General features: G+C 45.8%; 1 protein-coding gene across 2 annotated transcripts in view; it reads left to right on the top strand.

Annotated features, from left to right (window-relative positions):
• PLPP3 (phospholipid phosphatase 3) overlaps positions 1-7,958 on the top strand; it is an 87,282-nt gene extending 79,324 nt beyond the window's left edge. For both annotated transcript variants that reach the window (XM_086952723.1, XM_086952720.1), the window contains exon 6: positions 6,329-7,958. In XM_086952723.1, coding sequence (XP_086808849.1) covers positions 6,329-6,451 — 123 coding nt within the window. In that variant the 3' untranslated portion in view covers positions 6,452-7,958. The remainder of the gene's footprint in view (positions 1-6,328) is intronic.
• Positions 7,959-18,773: the final 10,815 nt, after the last annotated feature.

Genomic DNA, 18,773 nt, shown 5'->3' with positions numbered 1-18,773 from the left:
ACCTTCCTCCAGGCGATTCCAGTTCTGGACTCTTATGTGATATCCTAGTGCATTCAATCAATCAATCAATCATGGCACTTGTATAGCGCGCTACTCACCCGGAAGGGTCTCAAGGCGCTTGGGGAAAGGGTTCGCTACTGCTCCAACAGCCAGGTCTTCAGTTGCTTCCTGAAGGAGAGGTGGTCCTGGGTCAGCCGGAGGTGGATGGGGAGGGAGTTCCATGTCTTGGCCGCCAGGTAGGAGAAGGATCTGACTCCGGCGGTGGCTCTTCGGATGCGTGGTACGGCGGCAAGGTCGAGGCTAGCAGACCGTAGCTGGCGGGTGGGTGTGTGGAAGGTAAGGCAGTCGTTGAGGTACTTGGGGCCCAGGTCGTAGAGAGACTTGTGTGCGTGGGTGAGGAGCCTGTTCGTGATCCTCTTGTTGACGGGGAGCCAGTGCAGGTCCCTCAGGTGGCCGGAGATGTGGTTGCGTCGGGGGATGTCCAGGATGAGTCGGGCGGAGGCGTTCTGGATGCGTTGGAGTCTTTTCTGTAGCTTGGCTGTGGTTCCGGCGTAGAGGGTGTTTCCGTAGTCTAGTCGGCTGGTGACGAAGGCCTGGGTGACCGTCTTCCTGGTTTCGGTTGGGATCCATCGGAAGATCTTGCGGAGCATGCGGAGGGTGTGAAAGCATGAAGAGGAGACGGCGTTGACTTGTCTGGTCATCGAGAGGGAGGAGTCCAGGATGAATCCCAGGTTGCGTGCGTGGTCTGTAGGCTTGGGGGTGGTGCCCAGGGCTGGGGGCCACCAGGAGTCGTCCCAGGCGGAGGGTGATGGTCCCAGGATGAGGACTTCCGTCTTGTCTGAGTTCAGTTTCAGGCGGCTGTTCTTCATCGACTCTGCAACGTCTTTCATCCCTTCGTGGAGGCTGGTTCTGGCAGTGTCGGGGTCTCTGGTGAGGGAGAGGATCAGCTGGGTGTCGTCGGCGTAGGAGATGATATTGAGGTTGTGTTGGCGTGCGATGGTGGCGAGAGGTCTCATGTAGACGTTGAAGAGGGTGGGGCTGAGTGATGATCCTTGTGGTATGCCGCAGATGACTTCAGTGGCTTCGGATCGAAACGGGGGGAGGCGGACTCTCTGTGTTCCAGCGAGGAACGAGATGATCCACTTCAGTGCCTTCTCTTGGATGCTGGTGTTGTTGAGGCGTTGGACTAGGGTGCGGTGGCAGACAGTGTCGAATGCTGCGGAGAGGTCCAGGAGGATAAGTGCCGCTGTTTCCCCGTTGTCGAGCAGGGCTCGGATGTCGTCGGTGGCTGCAATGAGGGCGGTCGCGGTGCTTTGGTTGGCTCTGAAACCGGACTGCGAGGGGTCGAGGGATCCATTTGTCTTGAGGAAGGCGGCAAGTTGTCTGTTGGCGATCTTCTCTATGACTTTGGCAGGAAAAGGGAGGAGCGAGATGGGGCGGAGGTTTTTGAGGTCGGTGGGGTCCGCTGTTGGTTTCTTCAGTAGGGCGCTGAGCTCGGTGTGCTTCCAGCTCTCCGGGAAGGTGGCGGTGTCGAAGGAGGTGTTGATGATGTCTCGGAGTTGGGGTGCCATGGTGGAGTCTGCCTTGTTGAAGACGTGGTGGGGGCAGGGGTCAGTCGGGGATCGGGAGTGGATGGTGTTCATCGCACGGGCTGTGTCTTCAGTGGTCACCGTGGTCCAGGTGCGAAGGGTGGCGGAGGGTGGCGGTGGGGTGCGTTGATTCGACGGTTGGGTGCGTGGATGGTGCGTTCTGGGCGTTCAAGCCTTGTTTTGCTAACACTTGAAAACAGTAACTTGTAGGTGAAAATTTCAGGACTGTAAACATTGCCGAATTGACCTGGAGTTAGGTGGGCACTCCAGTTTTGCAGGGCGCTGTGCCTCCTCATATACTGGCCATGTTATTGTGAATCTGATTTAAGCGTGAGTTGAAAAAAATAAGATTAAAAGGAAAATTTAGAAAAGAAAGTGAGTTTATGGGAGAGGTGACGCTTTGCCTGGCAAAACATTCTAATAGACAGAGGACAACAATACCCCATTGGAAAAATCCCCGTATAATTTGGGAACTAATGAAAAACCTGGATGCTGTGCAAAATGAATGACACAATCACGCATAGATTTGCCAGCGGACTGACCGACTTCTTTCATTTAATAAAACTGTCAAGCCCTCGGGGTTCATTCACTCTCTCAAGTAATTTCTTTGTAATGCTTAGCATTTAAAATAGAACAAAAACTTAAGGTTAATCCATCTTCTTTAAGAATCACCTTTGAAACAGAGCACCATTTCTGTTTATTGAAATTCATGCGAGGCCTCCACCCTGTGAAAAATTGAAAAGAAATTAAATTCTGAAATGGAAATGAAATCCCCACATAGTTAGTGTTTCACATTCCAGGCCCTGCGCTGTCAAGAGTTCCCTGGGTGGGGCGCACCGCGCACCTCCTGCAGGAAATCGGCCAAGTCCAAACCAACAACAACCCCGGGGGCGGGTCGGCATTGTGTAGAAAGGGCTATTGTTCAGGCGCACGTAAATAGCTTTCAAACCCTTTAAGGTCGTGTTTTACGCCCCGCAATGTTTGCGTAACCTTTAGTCCCAGTGGAACAGGGGCACCCGCCGAGCAGAAGCAGCCCATCCTATTACTGACAGAAATATGATAAAATCGCGCATTAAAGTTGCGATTTGAACCCACTAGCGAACGCTGCCTTCCACCCCGTGTATCCCTCTTCTCTTGGCAATAAGAGAGTTCTGGGTGGGTGTGCTAAAAGTTGTGTGCTTTTCCTTGTCAATTGACATTTATTTTGCCGGCTTGTATCTTGCCTCAGTGAACGGAGGACCCCTTGCTGAGATTTTTGTCTAACACTAGGACCATTTCAATTGGGGGTGCCCGGTGCCGAGATCTTTATTCCCCAGGCCCCGCGCTTCTTCAGGGCTCCGCCCTCTTTTTGTGAAACATTTGGCAGAGTTTGAAGCCAGCCTGTCTTGTGTAATCATGGCAGCTGTCTCTACTGAAGCCGCTAGATGGCGACACATTTTGGAGGTGCCTCTAATATCTTTCCCTTTGGATAAGTGTTTTTAAACTCCGAAAACGGTGCATTTGAACTGCAGGCCTGGTGTGATGTCATTGGCACTTCAAGAATGTCTGCCATGTTTGAGGGAGTGAGTGAATGAATGCCCCTTCTGCAAAAAATCTGTATCCCACCTACAAATCATATGTATGCATCCATTTGACTGGGCTGCTTCGGCCTTTATGTTTGAAACTGCTCGACAGTTTTTTTTCTAAAAGATCTGTGTCTCCTAGGCCTTCTGCCTTTCAATAAAATGAGGGAGTGAATGAATGTATGATCCCTCTCCGAAGACCGGTGTGTAACATGGAGATCTCAGATTTACATCTAATAAGCATAATTTGAGGCATTTCACTCAACAAGCATAATACAAAATGCTAGAAATTATGCAGAAACATAGCGGTGTAGCGGAAATTGTGCACGCCCAGACCTATACTTTACATATATATAACCCTGCATTTAGAGAATAGAGCATATCTTGAGGCATATCCATTGTTCATTCCTTAAACTGAGAGGGCCTCATTTATGAGGCTGTGCGTCACTTTTACGTCGCCGATGCGTCACTTTTTGTGACACACCAGTGGCATAAAAAATGCTAATTGTTGCGCCATATTTACAAATTGACGCATCTAAGTAGATGCGTCACTTTGTAATCCCCTGCGCCACATTATACCTGCGCCAGGTATAATTTATGCAAGGGGGCGTTTTGTCGCAAGAAAGGGTCATGGAAGTGACGCAGTGAAATCTATAAGATTTCACTGCGCCATTTCTTGGCCGCTAATACGTCAAAATCTTACGCCTGCATCATGGCAGGCGTAAGACTGATGCAGGCACTAACAACATGGGACTGTCCCATGTGAAATTACACATTGCTGGAGTTGCGTCATTTTTGTGACACACTCCAGCAATGCGTCACTTTTGCGCCTACAGATACGTCAGAAATACTGACGTATCTGTAACTCCTTGCAACATGATGCGTCATATTATAAATATGACGCATCAATCATGACGCAAGGAGGGCGCATTGAGAAGTGACGCATCCCTGCTTTCACGCAGCGATGCGTCATTTCTCATAAATGAGGCCCAGAGATTGCTCCAGAGCCATGCCTGATCTCTTCCCTGCGGATCCTTCCATCCTTCCCTTAGAGATAAGGGACAGGGCATTCATTGCTCAGCAGCTGTGACTACACCCTCACCCAAGCCCCCGTCTGGGTGGGTAGGATGTGCCTTTATTTCCCCATTAACATGCCCTTTTACCACGAGCTGATGTGTAAGTTATATTGGTCACGAATGACGCACAGGTCTGGCTTGTTTGGTCTATAAAGGCTTGCTTTAGTGTGTCGGGGTTTCTTAGAGCTTGTAAATGTATCTGGGTGTGCTGTATTGCCGCCCCCCACCCGTCGCTTCGGGTTGATGGACGCTGCCCTTTTAACATCCGGCAGTTTGTGTCACCGCGGTATACCGGAAGAGGCGGCTGCATATCTCTTCCTTCCATTTGTTCTCACGGGCCGGTCAGCATGACTAAAGCAGGATTTTATAACCTTGGCGGTCATCGTCAAGGAGAGAAAGACAGTCTGCCAGGGCTAATTATACCAGGGCCCTTTGTTTAGAAGTTTTTGTCTCCACCGTCGTCAGAAGCGGCGCTGCAAGAATTACAGTGATTGGTATATTTCAGGAATGCATTGTATTGTAATTTAGCATTTATATAGTGCTCACTACCCCAATGTGGGCTGTGAGGCGCTTTACTACATGGCTAGCAAGTATGTGTTAAAGGACACAGAATGGTATCATTCCAGTGGCCCTCAATGCACCTTATCTATTTACGTATTGAGTTTTACATAAAACCAAATTTCCCACCCTATTCCCCCAACTTTAGAGGTCTAATCTCTTTAGTAAGTTGCATTTTGTGGTGGGTGCACCTGGTAGAGGGGAAAAAGTGACCTATAGGATACTAATATTGGTGCATGTGCACCGTAAAGCTTTTTCAAGTTGACTGAAGGAGAATATTTAGTAGTGAGGCAGGTGGGGCCGGAGTTAGTGAATTTCACGATCAGGTAATGCTGTGGGCCTTTGTTACATAACTCCATTTATTGCATCTAAAATTCTCCTGGGATGTAAAAATCCGGCGTGTAATTTATTTATGGAGCACTACTTAGAACATTGCAATGTTGGGAGCTCCACTGAAGACGATGAAGTGGTCAGAACTGATAATGGCCGGCATACGCCTTCTGCTCCAAAATTCCAGTGTTTGTCATTCTGTTTCTCTCTGTATAATTTAGAGCATACTGCCTTCAGTGGGTCGAATGCTATGATAGCCTTTTAGCGCTTTTGCCCCAGGCTATATCGGGTGTTAAAGGCCCTCTCCTTCCCTGTGGCTCAGGCCTATAACTTGCATATGGGGCCTTCAACAACCAGTATAGCCCTCAACAGCTGGCTATAAGGATATATTTTGGTATAAAAACAGTGCTCAAAATAACACGTTCAATTTTCTTGATGTAGTTTAGCAGGAACTAAATAGACTTGGCTGGTGTTTGTTTCAAATCTACACAAAAAGGCACTATGTGGCAGAGTAGCATGTGCACAGTTGTACAGCCAGGAGGGTTTGAATGTAGCCACTCTTTTCTCCATGGAATGTCTTCCAATTTCCTTATTTCCAAAAGTAAAATAAACATTCTAGCACATCGTAACACACAATACACGAACCATAGGAATCGCCAAGAATAATAGGTGCTACGTAGCTTGCTCTTCGGTACCCCTGGGACTGCCATTCAAGCCCCTGGTCTCAAGGTTTATGCACACTGGAAGAGGAACAGAAAGAAAGCTGGGCTTAAGGTGCCCAGTTTAATTTCTGTAGTCCCCACTACACCCCCCATAATATTACCCAAACGACTCTTCTACCCACAGTGCACGACGAACTCAAGGTTTCAGATTCTAGGTCTTCAAAATGTTCAATAAGTAAAACTAATTAAGAATATATACCCCATCCATATGAAACTGGCCCCAGGTCCACATTCCTCAGGCCATTGAAGATCCTTTGCATTTTCTCCAGTGGCACAGTTCATATCAGGAGTAATTTGTTGGCAAATCATTGTGTTTGCACATGATCAAAGTGATAAAGAAATGGCACACTAGTACTATATTTTTTTCCTTGTAGTTTAGTTTGTACGATAAGGCTCAATTAGCTGTGTCAATTTATAAAAGCATTTAATTTTGTTGGGAGAATGTTGGGTAATAAATGTGCTTTAATGAAACATCTTTAATTCATTTACAGGTCTTTTATGTGTCGGACCTCTTCAAGCCCAAGGCAAAGACCTCCCTGCCTCCTCCAATCAAGAGGGACAACCTTACACCTGTGGACATCATTGAGCGAAATAACCACCACAACATGGTGTAACATGCACAGGACCTGCTTGCGAAAGGACTGCTGAAGGCAACTGCTGGTTGCCCTCAAATCTCATCAGACAGTAGAATGTAGGGAGAGACCTCTCTTTTACCCACACGAGTGACGTCTGCCACGAGGCCTTCAGCTCACAACTATGCAGGACATGGGTGGCCATCATTTTCAACTAAAAAAAAAAATACAAATGGAGCCAGAGTTCAGGACGTGCAATTAGATGTCAAGTGCTCATGTTATAGTGACCACTGCATTTGATATGCCATAAAGAGCTGTGAACTTTTATAGAGAGCAAGTCGTCTGTCTATGCGGGACCAATTCTTTGCAGTCAGCAGGCTGAAACTAAAATATAGCACTATGTAGAAACGATGTAGCACTGAATTGGTTGTTGGGATTTGCTCTCTGGAGTCACCTCTCTCTTCCACTGTTCTGTCTGTGGCTCAAATGCATACTGTGACGCTGGTTCGGAATGAAGTTCACCCACTAAGCGCTATCCAAGCCATCTCTTCATCATGCACGGCAGAAGAAGCTTCTAATGTGACTTTGGCTTTCTTGGCGATGAACCTAACACCCAAGCCTTTCCACTTCTATGGGCGTGTCTGATTGTAAGAGAATCCTGCTAATCATTCAAGTGTAAATGAACAACTCCAACCTATGGTGAGTTGAAGAAAGGCATAAGAGAAGACCTCTAGAATTGACAACATGCAGCAGTGTTTTGCGTGCCATTGGTTCCAACCTCAGGATTTCACTCTTTGTGAAATTATTGTGGTCTGTCTTGCTAAATCTGTTAGCACTATGAATTTGGGATTGACTCCCATTGAACATTGATCCTGTCGTTCAGAGCTCGTGCCGCTGGGCGGTACGGCTGAACCAGGCCATCAATCCTAGTTTGTCCATTCACCATATTATGTAGTTTTGAGCCCTTAAATCATAGCAAACATTGAATTAGTTCAAATAGGACAATGTCCAAACTTTCTGCTGAAAGGGGAAGTTAATGAAACTGCAAATGTACAATGTTAGAACATCCATAAAATATTTTTATAGGGCAAACATGGAAAAAGGGATCATATAAACCCTGATAGATTGGCCATTTGCACATTAGAACAGAATCCGTCCTATCATTTCAATTATAGCAAGCTATGGTTTTATATATATATTATATATATATAAATAATGTACAAAACATAAAAATTAACTATGTAAAATATTATTTCTGAAATAATGTAATAATGTTTAGATATATCCACTATGAATATAAACCGTGTCTTGACCTGTGTAATTTACATTGTGCTGCTTAAAAAAGCATTGATCTAATTTTTTATAGTCGACTAAAAAATTGTAGTTCTATGGTAGTCATTTTTTTATTAAAAATAACTACAACTAGAAACAATTGTATAAAAATCATATTAAATTGTCAGTATTTTTGTAATGTTTCCTTTTGTAAAGAAAAGACTATTATTCTCAGACTTTTGTAGAATACAAATTAAAGTTTGTATTGGCAAAACTATTAGTGTGTGAGTTGCTTTTTGTACACAACTGTTAGTGAGTGAGTTGTTTTTTGTACACGTAGCAGCGGGGTGTGCGCTGAAACACAAATTCACTGATGTTAATGCTGTAGTGGTAAAAGTAATCTCCTGTACTGTACCTAGCGCCTGTGGTGTCAGAAGACTTTGTGCCCTATGTCAGTGAATTGCAAACTTTCAAGCCCATGACTTATTGCCAGTACATACTTCCTCATTGAATGAATGGACAATACAACAGAAAACGCATTTGACCCACATATTTCAGTGCTCACACAATAGTGAATTATGCTTGAATGATCTTGTGATTCTCATGAACTTCTTTTAATCATTTCTTCCTGCCCAAGGATAATGGCAGTACAAACCCACCTAAACGTGTTGAATCCACCACCACTGCTTGGCTTCACTAATTTCATCGACTGTGCTATGATAGCTAAAACTGTGCTTACATATCAATCTGTTCGCAGAGCTGAACCACACACATGTCATTAATGCATTCAGCTGGAAACTATTTTTCTGGCTTTTTCTTATAGGTTATGTTACACACCACTAGCAATGTTCTTCTGAGTGAATAGTATTATCTCAGAGTGAAAGTGCATTTAGTGTTCAGTCTCTGCGAATTTGAGAATAAAATGCACTTATGCATTGCAAATCTTACCCCTCTGCCTCCTGCCCACCTTTGTAGTCAGGAATAGAGTGCACCTCATGCCAGGTAACCTTTGTCTTCACTGATAAGATTGCAGCAAGCAGGCTGCCAGATGACGGGAAAGGTTAATAATTGATTCAGAAGACAAGATCCGCACCTTCAAACAAGAGGTGAAATGCTCTGCGACTAAAAGGCTGCGAGAAAGCAGGTCTACCCCTGATAAGGTTCATCCCATCCAATGCACAAGCAACGTCCTTGGGTCCAGGGAAATCATAGAACATAAAAGCATTCAAAGGAGCATTTACAGTTGGGTAAAGGCCGATCAGATTATTTCAATGATCCACGCAACTTAACTTTCACCTGGCGTGTTCCCCATCTAGTGTCTGCAAATCCTTTCGCAATGTCTTAATACTTTCTTTTAGAAAGTCCTGGTCGAGCGGTCATGACACAAGCTTGTCATCTTTTACAACCTCATGAGATAGCTTGAATGATAATCAGCTCTACCATCGGTAGGTAATCAGCTCTTCAATATCTGCTCACTGGTGGTAACTGGTCCCCATTGTGAAGTCCTTTTGACCTGTATTTCTTATGCTTTACGTTTTTATTGAGTATATGGTGCTGAAGAATATGCTAGTACCTTTTGTTACTTTTCATAATTAAGACACTTTTCGTTTGAGATTTGTAAGAAGAACAACAGAGGCCAGAATGCCAAAAGTGGACCCCTTTGGGCTTAGCCATCACTATACCAAACCTCTACATGATGCTAGGTGGGCCAGAATCTGCAGTCTCAATGCTCCCGGTACCCTATGCTAAACGCCTACCCCCAGCAAGCTACACCAGAGGCTCTGCTCTGAGGTGCCAATGGGCAAAGAATTGTCTACACAGGCATGCTGCCCAAGGAGAGGGAAGGGTACTGTTCGAGAAAGGCATTTTGGAGAACGGCAGGATCATCAATGCCTCAGGTCCATAGCAGTACAGGAAATGCCACCATCTAGCAGAACAACAACAAAACTATGTGCCTCATTACACTATTACAGCCTCAGATGATACTTATGAACTATCACCCAGAGACGCCGGCTTAGCAAAGCATACTCATGCTCAGACTGCGGTGCCCTCTCCTACTTAGAAAGTACCTTCTTCAGGATTTGAATTGCACTCCTATCTGCATACTGTACTTCAAAGGAGGCATATTTTCTTATCACCCCTTAAACCTGCTGAACGTAGCAAAGGTCCCCTGGGGACGCTAGTCATGCACTTAGGAGTGCATGCCAGAGGGACCACCAGGCAGAGGGACCACAGATTAGGGAGTCAAAGCCTGGCACGCGACACAGAGCTAGCTAAAAGTGGGGCTGCTGCAGAGGTGGGTAAAAGGGTGTGAGTTCTCCTCAGTGAAGTCTCTTCCCATTGCAGCCTAGGATGGCATAGTTGTGTGTAAACAAATGTGCATTGACAGGTCAGAGATCTGTGTGGTAATGGTCTTCCTTTGTGCTTGTGCAGTTCAATGCAAAAGTGGCCCTACTCTAGAACTCTTCGGCATTTTAGGGTGGGACAATTTAATCACAAATAAGTTAAGGTTAGTCATGTCTAAACATATACGAAGACAAGATGGTTATATTTTAGGCCTCTTGGGTACACGCTACTTACCAGGCCAACGAGAAGTCAGGACCCAAAATGTGCGACAGACCTCCTATTGCCTAACTACTTGATGCTTGTCTTCATCTGCTCCTCTGACCTTCCCCTCTGTCATTACCAAAAGTCTTTAGTCCCCACATTTGCTTCTTGTGTGCCAAGCAGGTCTCAGCAGGAGATGAATGCTTAGTGTGCTTTGCTGAATAGTCAAGAATGGCTGCACGGCTCCCACATGGCATGGGGTCCACTTGAGACTTAATTGGGTCCATTTTCTTTTTATGAAATCCTGTTTTCAAAAGCAATCTCATTTCACCTAGCCCATTGCAATTGAATTCGAGAAGAGAATAGTGACTAATCTGTATTTCTAAGAACAACAAGCTTTGGCAAAGCCATTGCCTCTCGCCTATGAGAGCTATTGACTTTGTCAACGTTTTTTACTCCTGTTGAATAGCAGCATTGCTGCTGGGAACCAATACTAAGCTAGGGAAAATGCTCTACAGCGAGGAAAGTCATAGTGCTTTTTCCCCTAACTTATCCGTGTTGCACTGTAACCGCACTGCTCTGCAACATGGCTAAAATCATTGACAAAGCCAATAGCTCCTGTGAGCGAGAGCTACTGGCTTTGCCAATGATTGTTACATCAGAAGCAGAGAGGTGGTATTTAGCCGGTGAAGAGTAAAAGAGTCATCATATCTACTAGAGGCAATTAAGTTGTCCCATTAAGTGTTTATTTTATTTATTTATTTTGAAAGTTTTCTATAGCGCGAACAAGATCTTTGCAGATAACAGAGCGCTTTACATAGGCAAGGTAGGTCATCAATGCAAGTAATACATATAGGAGTGAGTATGAGCAGTCGGGTAAGGTCGATAATATACAGGTATAGGTATATATATAGGTATAGGATAATACAAGTAAATACATATGTGCAAATGGATCAAGCACGAATACAGATCGACGCAGAGTCTTAAAAGATCAAAAGTGGTGGTTCAAGTGTATTTAGCCATGAGGATAGCTTTAACTTCTTTCTTAAAAAGAAAAGTGGAGGGGATGAGTCTGGTTTCAGGAGGGAGTGCGTTCCAGATCCTAGGCGCCATTCCTGAGAAGGAACGTTTGTAAGTTCTTTCCTTCCGGAATCTTCGAGGTTTCAGCAGAAGATTCTTTGTGCTTCTGGTGGATCTCGAGCCGCCTGAAATTGTCAGCTTCTGCGTGAGGTAGCCCGGTGAGTTCAGGTGGATAGCCTTGTATGTCAAGCAGGCAATTTTCAGCTGTATTCTGGCTTCAAACGGCAGCCAGTTCAGGGATTTAAAGTCAGGGGAGATATGTGAATGTTTTTTTGATCCAGTGATGAGTCTCACTGCCGCGTTTAGTGAGGCTCTCAAGGGTGCAGTTGTAGTTAGGGGGAGGCCGCAGAGGGCGATGCTGCCGTAGTCTAAGCAAGGGATGATTAGCGCTTGTACTGCAGTTTGGAAGTCTTTGGCTGGGAGGAAGGGTTTAAGTCTCCTCAAGGTATTTATTTGGAAGTTCGCTCCCTTAGTTGCCTTGCTGATATGCTACTGCATGTTGAGATTGGTGTCTAGTGTTATGCCTAAAGATTTTGCTGAGTCCACGATGGTCGGTTGGACATTGAGTGCAGTTAGGTGCTTAAGCCAAGTTTGAGTGGTAGAGATTTTCGCGGGAGGTGAGATCTGAGTCTGCTGTGCATTCTTCACAGTTAGCAGTGGACTCTCGCATTCTAATAATCCTTGTCCAAATGAATCTACTAATAATAATGGCCTATTTGCAGCTGTGTCTCTCACAACAAGCTAAAAACCAGACGAATTGAAAATATTTTTTTTTTAAAAAGGGATTGTGTCGCAGACTGGCAGCGACCGATGCAGCAAGCATTGGCTAAAGGGGTTGGGAGGCGGAAATTGCCCTCAAATGTTGAGTCCAAATGCAATTTCTTAGAGAGGAAGCTGTGTTCTGTTGCTGCATTGGTAAACCAGAAACAAAGGTACTAAAAGGGGTAAGCATGTACCATAATGGCCAGAGCAGCCACCTTTGGAACTGGGTTACCAGGTTGGAGTCCCAGCGTCGGCTCAACATCCTGTGATCCTGGGCAAATCTCTTCATATCTGTGCTTATAGGGGAAAAAAATAAATGCCATATAACTGTTCAGTCATGTTCAGAACCTCAGTACCTTCTGGTCCAGTCCAGGCTATATAAAACTGCAATAATCAGCACTGAACAAAGACATAAAGGAGCAGAGGCAACAAGCACTGGCAAAAGGGAAGGGGAAATTGCCACCAAACGTTGAGTACAAGTGCATTTCGAAGATAAAAGTTCCCGAATCACACCACGAACAGTGAATGGACAGCAAAAACCACCCTAATCAGAATAAATAAATCAATAGTTGGGATATGCTCACACTTGAAAGAGGAGGAAGTGGCATGCAAGCGCTGGCCATTTTGGAACCCTCAAAGAAGTGTGACACTTAAGCCAATGAATGGCAAGCAATGGGTGGGTTCCAAGCCCCTTATACAGGCAGATACCTCTTGCAAGCGAGAGACCATGTAATAGTGCATGCACTCTCACAGGTGAGAGCTAAGAATGACCATAAGCCTTAGGACTGCACAGAAACACCTGCACCCACGCAAACAGGACCCAGTATTCCAAAGAAAAGTAGATAAAAATTAAGTGAGAAATGGTATTGTGTTGTGTGAACGTTAAGCAGATGTTCTAGGATAGCTTTGGCTCTTTTCTGCAAAGATGGTGAAAAGAATCACCTTACTGCTTCCCAAAAAAACAAATGAAGCAGAATGTGTTGGAAAATGTATGTATTACCATCGGTTTTAACTCCTTCCCTGCTCATGATGGAACCACGCCGTCATGAGCCACGGTAGCCGTGTGCTCATGACGGGGTGGTTCCGTCATGCTGTGGCCGCTCTGCCCACATGGCACCGATTCCCCACCTGTGCGGGCAAATTAGTGAGCGGGCAGGGCTGTGACAGTACCATGCCATAATGAGCACACGCCGCCCGTAGCTCATGATGGCGTGGTTCCGACACGAGCATGGCGGCACCGCGCTCACCCCCCACCCCCTCAGCGCATCTGCGGAATTCACGCCGCGGCCAAGGGGTTAAGGAGATAATGCATTATGTATCATAAAATATCATTCTAGAATTGAAAAAGACATCCATAAGAACTACTGCTTTAAGCTGATAATGTAACCCTCCATGAAATGCCATGCTACAGCCAATGGCTGCAGACGAATGCTCAATGCCTCTTATTAAATATCGTATGATATGTAGTATGTTGTGCACCTCTATTTGTATAAACTGCATAAACAGCAATTAGCTCAACCATGTCCACGTTGTTTTCAGAATAGTGCTAGGTTCTGTGTCACACTAGGTTGCTGGCCATCATGTTTTATCAGTATCGCAGCCAACGCGTAGACACACTTCTGATGGATATGTCTAACCACATATTTCTCCCATTTTCGAATAATCCCAAGGCGCCACACTGGATCTTGAAGCTTTTCACAGCAGTACTCCCGCATTCCAATAGGTGCCGTTGTGCGGCTCCTATTTAACTTCATTCTAGTCCAGTTGTGATGGATTAGAGTTGATATAGACGCTGCCCCTGCATGTTGACATCAGTTTATTTTTTTCTCTTTCCATGCCTACAGATACAGAGCCCAAAAAGTAATCAGAGGTTCCACAGTACAGATCCATGGATTGGGACCTTTTTAGATGGGAAAAGAGGAGGGAGGGTAGTGAGGAATTTGAACCTAAAGTATCCACCAGAAAGACCATTACAGAAGGTTAGTAACTTGTGCTTCTGATTGATGAATCTAACCAGAGATTCCTCACATTGCGAGTAGACACCAAACCAGTGCTTCCCAAAGTGGAGGGTCTGTGGAATGGGCTTCAACTAAAAAGGTTCTGCAGGACCGAACAGGTGACATGTCCTTACCATCAGACCTGGCTGTCAAGGCAGTTGTGCTTTGTGAACATATGTACAGATGCTCACATTGCAGAAAGAGAATTGCCCAGAACAGGTACTCTGCATGCTAACACAATGGTAGTAGTCATGGCCCTGGTGGAATGAGCCCTCAAGCCTTCTAGGGGCTGCTTCTTGGCCAATGTGAAGCAGATCTTATAATGCAAAGGACTTTTCTAACTGAACACAGTTATTTTCTTCCCTTTCTTTGAAATAGAGAACCCCAGAAACAGATGATCCTCTTTAGGGTGATCAATGTGAAAGCTCAAAGCTCTATCGGGGTCCAACGAGGGGTGATCAATGTGAAAGCTGAAAGTTCAAGTCTCTCGAGGGGTGAGGAGGAGCACAGGACATTGGGAGGGTGATGTATTGCCCAAGGTGAAAGGGAGTTATGACTTGTATAACTTGGATGCCCTTGTAGGCAACACCACTTTGGAAAACATTGTGGTGTTAGATGGTTGCACCATGAGAGCCTAAAGCTCACTCATGTGATGGGCTGAAGTAAACTCGATGAGGAAATTGTTTCAGTGAAAAGGGGACGCAATGAACAACTGTACATTGCCATGAAGGGAGAACATATGAAGAAAGACAGGACCAAATTGAGAATCTGCTTTGGCATCACAAAAGGTTTTGGGGGAAAGATATGTGTCAAACCTTTCAAAATCCTCATCAAAAATGGGGAATTAAACAAGTACACCTGGTCCAACAAACACAAAAAGGCTGAAAGGGCCCACAGGAAACCTTTAATTGTGTCCAAAGCAAGTCGTGCTGGGCCAATCACAAAACAAACAATAAATATCAGAAACTTTAGCATGCAACTTATCTGAGTTGTGGACTCCACACCAGGCCACAATCTTGTCCAAGCATCCTGCATAAATGGATTTTGCAGATGGGTACCATGCAGCAAGGATAACATCCAAGACCCTGGAGGTAAATGCAGTCAACTGCCGCCGCTAAATCTCTATGTCGAGGTGTAGAATACTCAAGCTGCTGTGACAAAAGATCTTCCCAAAGTGAAAGTGTGAATGGGGCACAGATGCTCATGCTCAGAGGCAGGTACCGCACCCTCTTGGTCCAAGTCAGAGACACTAGAATGACTTGGGACGTGCTGTTTCTGATCTTTTTTGGCACTTGAATAAGGACAGGTAGCGGTGAAAAGGCATACAGGAGCTCCATGCTCCACTCTAGCCGGAATGCATCTCCGAAAGAGCCTTCTTGGGAACTGCAGCACATAAAAGCTCTGACGCTGTATGTTTTCGGGGCTGACGAAAAAACCAAATCTTGGTTTTCAACATTGTTGTAAGATTCCTTGCGCTGCCTCAGAATGAAGTTGCCATTCGTGATTGGCAGGTGCTATCCGCTGAGGTCATCCGCAATGGTGTTCAAAAATCCCATCAGGTTTTTCATAACGTGGGATATACCCTGATGGAGCCTCTTGTCACAGGAGCAGTAACCAATCTCTTCCTGCTTGTTCCAGTACCACCTGGTGGCGGTATTGGGTGAGATCCTGCACCAGTCTCCCTTTGATGAACAGCAAAAAGGCATTCAGCATCACGTGGATGGCCCGCAACTCCAACAGATTGATGTGAAGTGGACTTTCTGCCGGAGGCCAGAGTCCACCTCTTCCAGATAACCTAACCAACCCTGTAGTGATGCATTTTTCACCTCCTTCAACCCTGCATGTGGAACGGAGAGGGGTTTGCCAATTTAAATGCATTCTAACAGCCACCACTACATATATTTGCAGTCTCCCCAAATCCTAGACGAAATCCATAAGGTTCTCCTTTTGCTGAGCCCATGGAGACAGATCTCACTACAGAGCCTGCATGTGCCATTTGGCACAGCCAACAAACAGGATGCAGGAGGCCAATTTTCTACTAAGGTTTGCAGCCACTCCCACTCCCACTTAGATGTAGGAATGAGACTGAAACATCTGTATCATAGTCTGAATGCCCTGGACTCAATAAACTGGAAGGAAGGCTTCGAACAGCACCATATCCAGGATGGCTCCCATGAAGGAGTCAGTTGTAACTTCAGCATGTTGATCATGAACACCAGAGATGTAAGAACCTTTGTCGTGATCTGGTGGTTGTTTACAACTTACAGAGGTGAGCCTGCATTCAACAGCCTGTCATCAAAGTAGGGTAAAACTGCTACGACCACCGCCATCCATTTGTGATCACCCAAGGGGCACAGATATAGCCAAATCGGAGCATGGCAAATTAGAAGGGCTGTAGGCCTTTCCTCAACTACAGGTAACATCTTTGGCAATGCAGAATGGGTGCATGAAAATATGCACCTTGCAGACCCAAGGCTACCATCCAATCACCTGGCTCCAGGGCAGACAGGAACTAGCCAATGTGAGCATGCAAAATGTATCTTTCCACAGGATGCCATTCAAAGGGCGAAGGCCTCCATTATTCATCGGCACCAGAGAATATTGGGAATAATATCCAGTCCCTATTTCCAAGGCCAGTAACCTCTCTATGACTCCTCTGGACAAGATAGCCTGCACTTCCTGCAGTAAGACTGCCAGGTAGTCCTACGAAAGTTGCTCTAATGTAGGCAGAAAATGAGGTGAGTCGAGGAATAGAAGGGCAATGCCCCATTGGACAATTTCAATTTGGAGACTGCCTGATGCAGTCTGTCACCACCCTTGAAGAAATGGATGCATCTGGATCCCTACAGAGTGTTTGTAGGACCCTAAGGGAAAGTTACAGCGGTTTTGAGGATGGGGGCTGAGGATCGATGTTCCTGCAGACCAGCACACGGTCTGCTTGATCATTTATTTATTATTATTTATTAGGAAGTTTTATATAGCGCTAGCCCGACCCGGGGGTATCGGAGCACTGTACAGCAGTCATACTACATAAGACCAAACATACAAGAACAGTAAATACAGTGAAAGTATCAATACAAGTGTCAAAAATAGCGAGACAGTATCAGGCATGAATGATGAGTTTCAGCGGGTTAAATAACCAGGGTCGATGAAGACTAGTAATGCTTTCGGCGGGTGTCATAATCTAGAGTCAAACACCCATCCAGGGAGTAATGTCATCGGGGCTTCTGCTTTGGCCGTGTGACCGGGTAGAACCCTGGACCCACGTGCTCTGTGTGCCACAGGTGCAGGTCTTCATGGTGAGGGCAATGTGTGTGGGGGTCGGGGGGAGAGGTGGCTGTACGTGATGTTTTCTTCAATAACTCCCAGACATGGTTTCTCTTCCCTCCAGCCAGCCTCTTCAGGCCCCTGGAAATACTGCCTGGACTGCTGGATGCTGTTGACTTTTTTTTTGTAACAAACTTTATTGAGACCTGGATGCTGTTGACTTAATAGTCAACAAGCTGTATACCTCATCTGCCGTCCTGTCTCATGTGTGGTTTCCCTGTAGCGTGGTCCGATCTGGGCAGCCAAGTGCACAATTTAAAAGAATAAGTTAGCCTGCCTTCAGCTGTCATCTGCCCCCCCCCCTTATCAGCACCTACAGCAGTGTGACTCTGCCAGAAGCACTATAAAACGTCCTGCAATGCTGCACTCGGAGTCGGGATCATGATCTTCAAGGGCAGTACACAACAGTTTACATCCCCTGGACCCTCAGCATGGTCCCACTGGGAGCTGATGGGGCTCAGTCCCTGATTAGAACCTAGAGGGATATCCGCTCTCCACCACAGATATGGGCGCTCATTGTACCCCAGCAGCCCCCACCTTCCTCCTGAGGTGTCCACAACCGGCCCCTGCGTCCAGGTCCTGTCCTTTCTCACAGCGCTCTACATGTAATACCAGAGCTCTGGAGCTCGAGGCCTCCAAAGCTGCCCCCCCCCCCCACTTGGAACTGTGGGTGGGGCTCGACAGCACCAGATTAGTCACCGGATAAGGGAGTGCACATTAACCGCACGCGCTGGTGATTTATAGCACTCGGACATCACACACTGCATTGGTTTGTGCTTTGACTTGCGAGATGCACACTAAATGAGGAAAATTGGTAACCTGCGTGGTTATGTAGAACACAGTATATTTTCCAGAGTTTCTCTGCACTTTACATAGCTTGCACTAGAAGTCCTATTTCCCACATTCCTTGCACTCATTGTATGACCCTTAGTGGCATAAAATTCCGTATTGCCCAAATCAGGGCATAATCTTTTGATCAAGTTTAGAGGTTTGTACATCGCTCTCTACAACAGACACATTAACCCACTGACCTTTGTTACTGGGAAGGAAACCTGAGATCTGCAAATAATACACTCATCTTTGCAGCAGGTGCCTTAGTCTGGCGAACTATCTGGAAAGAGTTTGAATGAACGGCATGCAGCTCATACACAGATCTGAGCAGCAGGAGCATTAATCCACTCATCTCTTCAGCAAGTACTTTAACCCATTGAACTACCTCTTCTGGAGAGGGAACGAGGAGACAGATAACTGGCAGTGGCGGTTATTCCCTGAGGGCGTCTTCTAATTTCCCTCTAAATAAATAATAATAGTAAGAATAGTCTCTTGAGGCAGTCCAGTCTTCTGCTGCTCAGTGAGATAGGTGACCAGGGGAGCCTGAA

Source organism: Lissotriton vulgaris, chromosome 1_1 (assembly GCF_964263255.1).
Source record: "Lissotriton vulgaris chromosome 1_1, aLisVul1.2, whole genome shotgun sequence".
Taxonomy (NCBI): domain Eukaryota; kingdom Metazoa; phylum Chordata; class Amphibia; order Caudata; family Salamandridae; genus Lissotriton; species Lissotriton vulgaris.
Note: the sequence above shows the minus strand (reverse complement) of the source record. Positions and strands in the feature narration are given on the sequence as shown.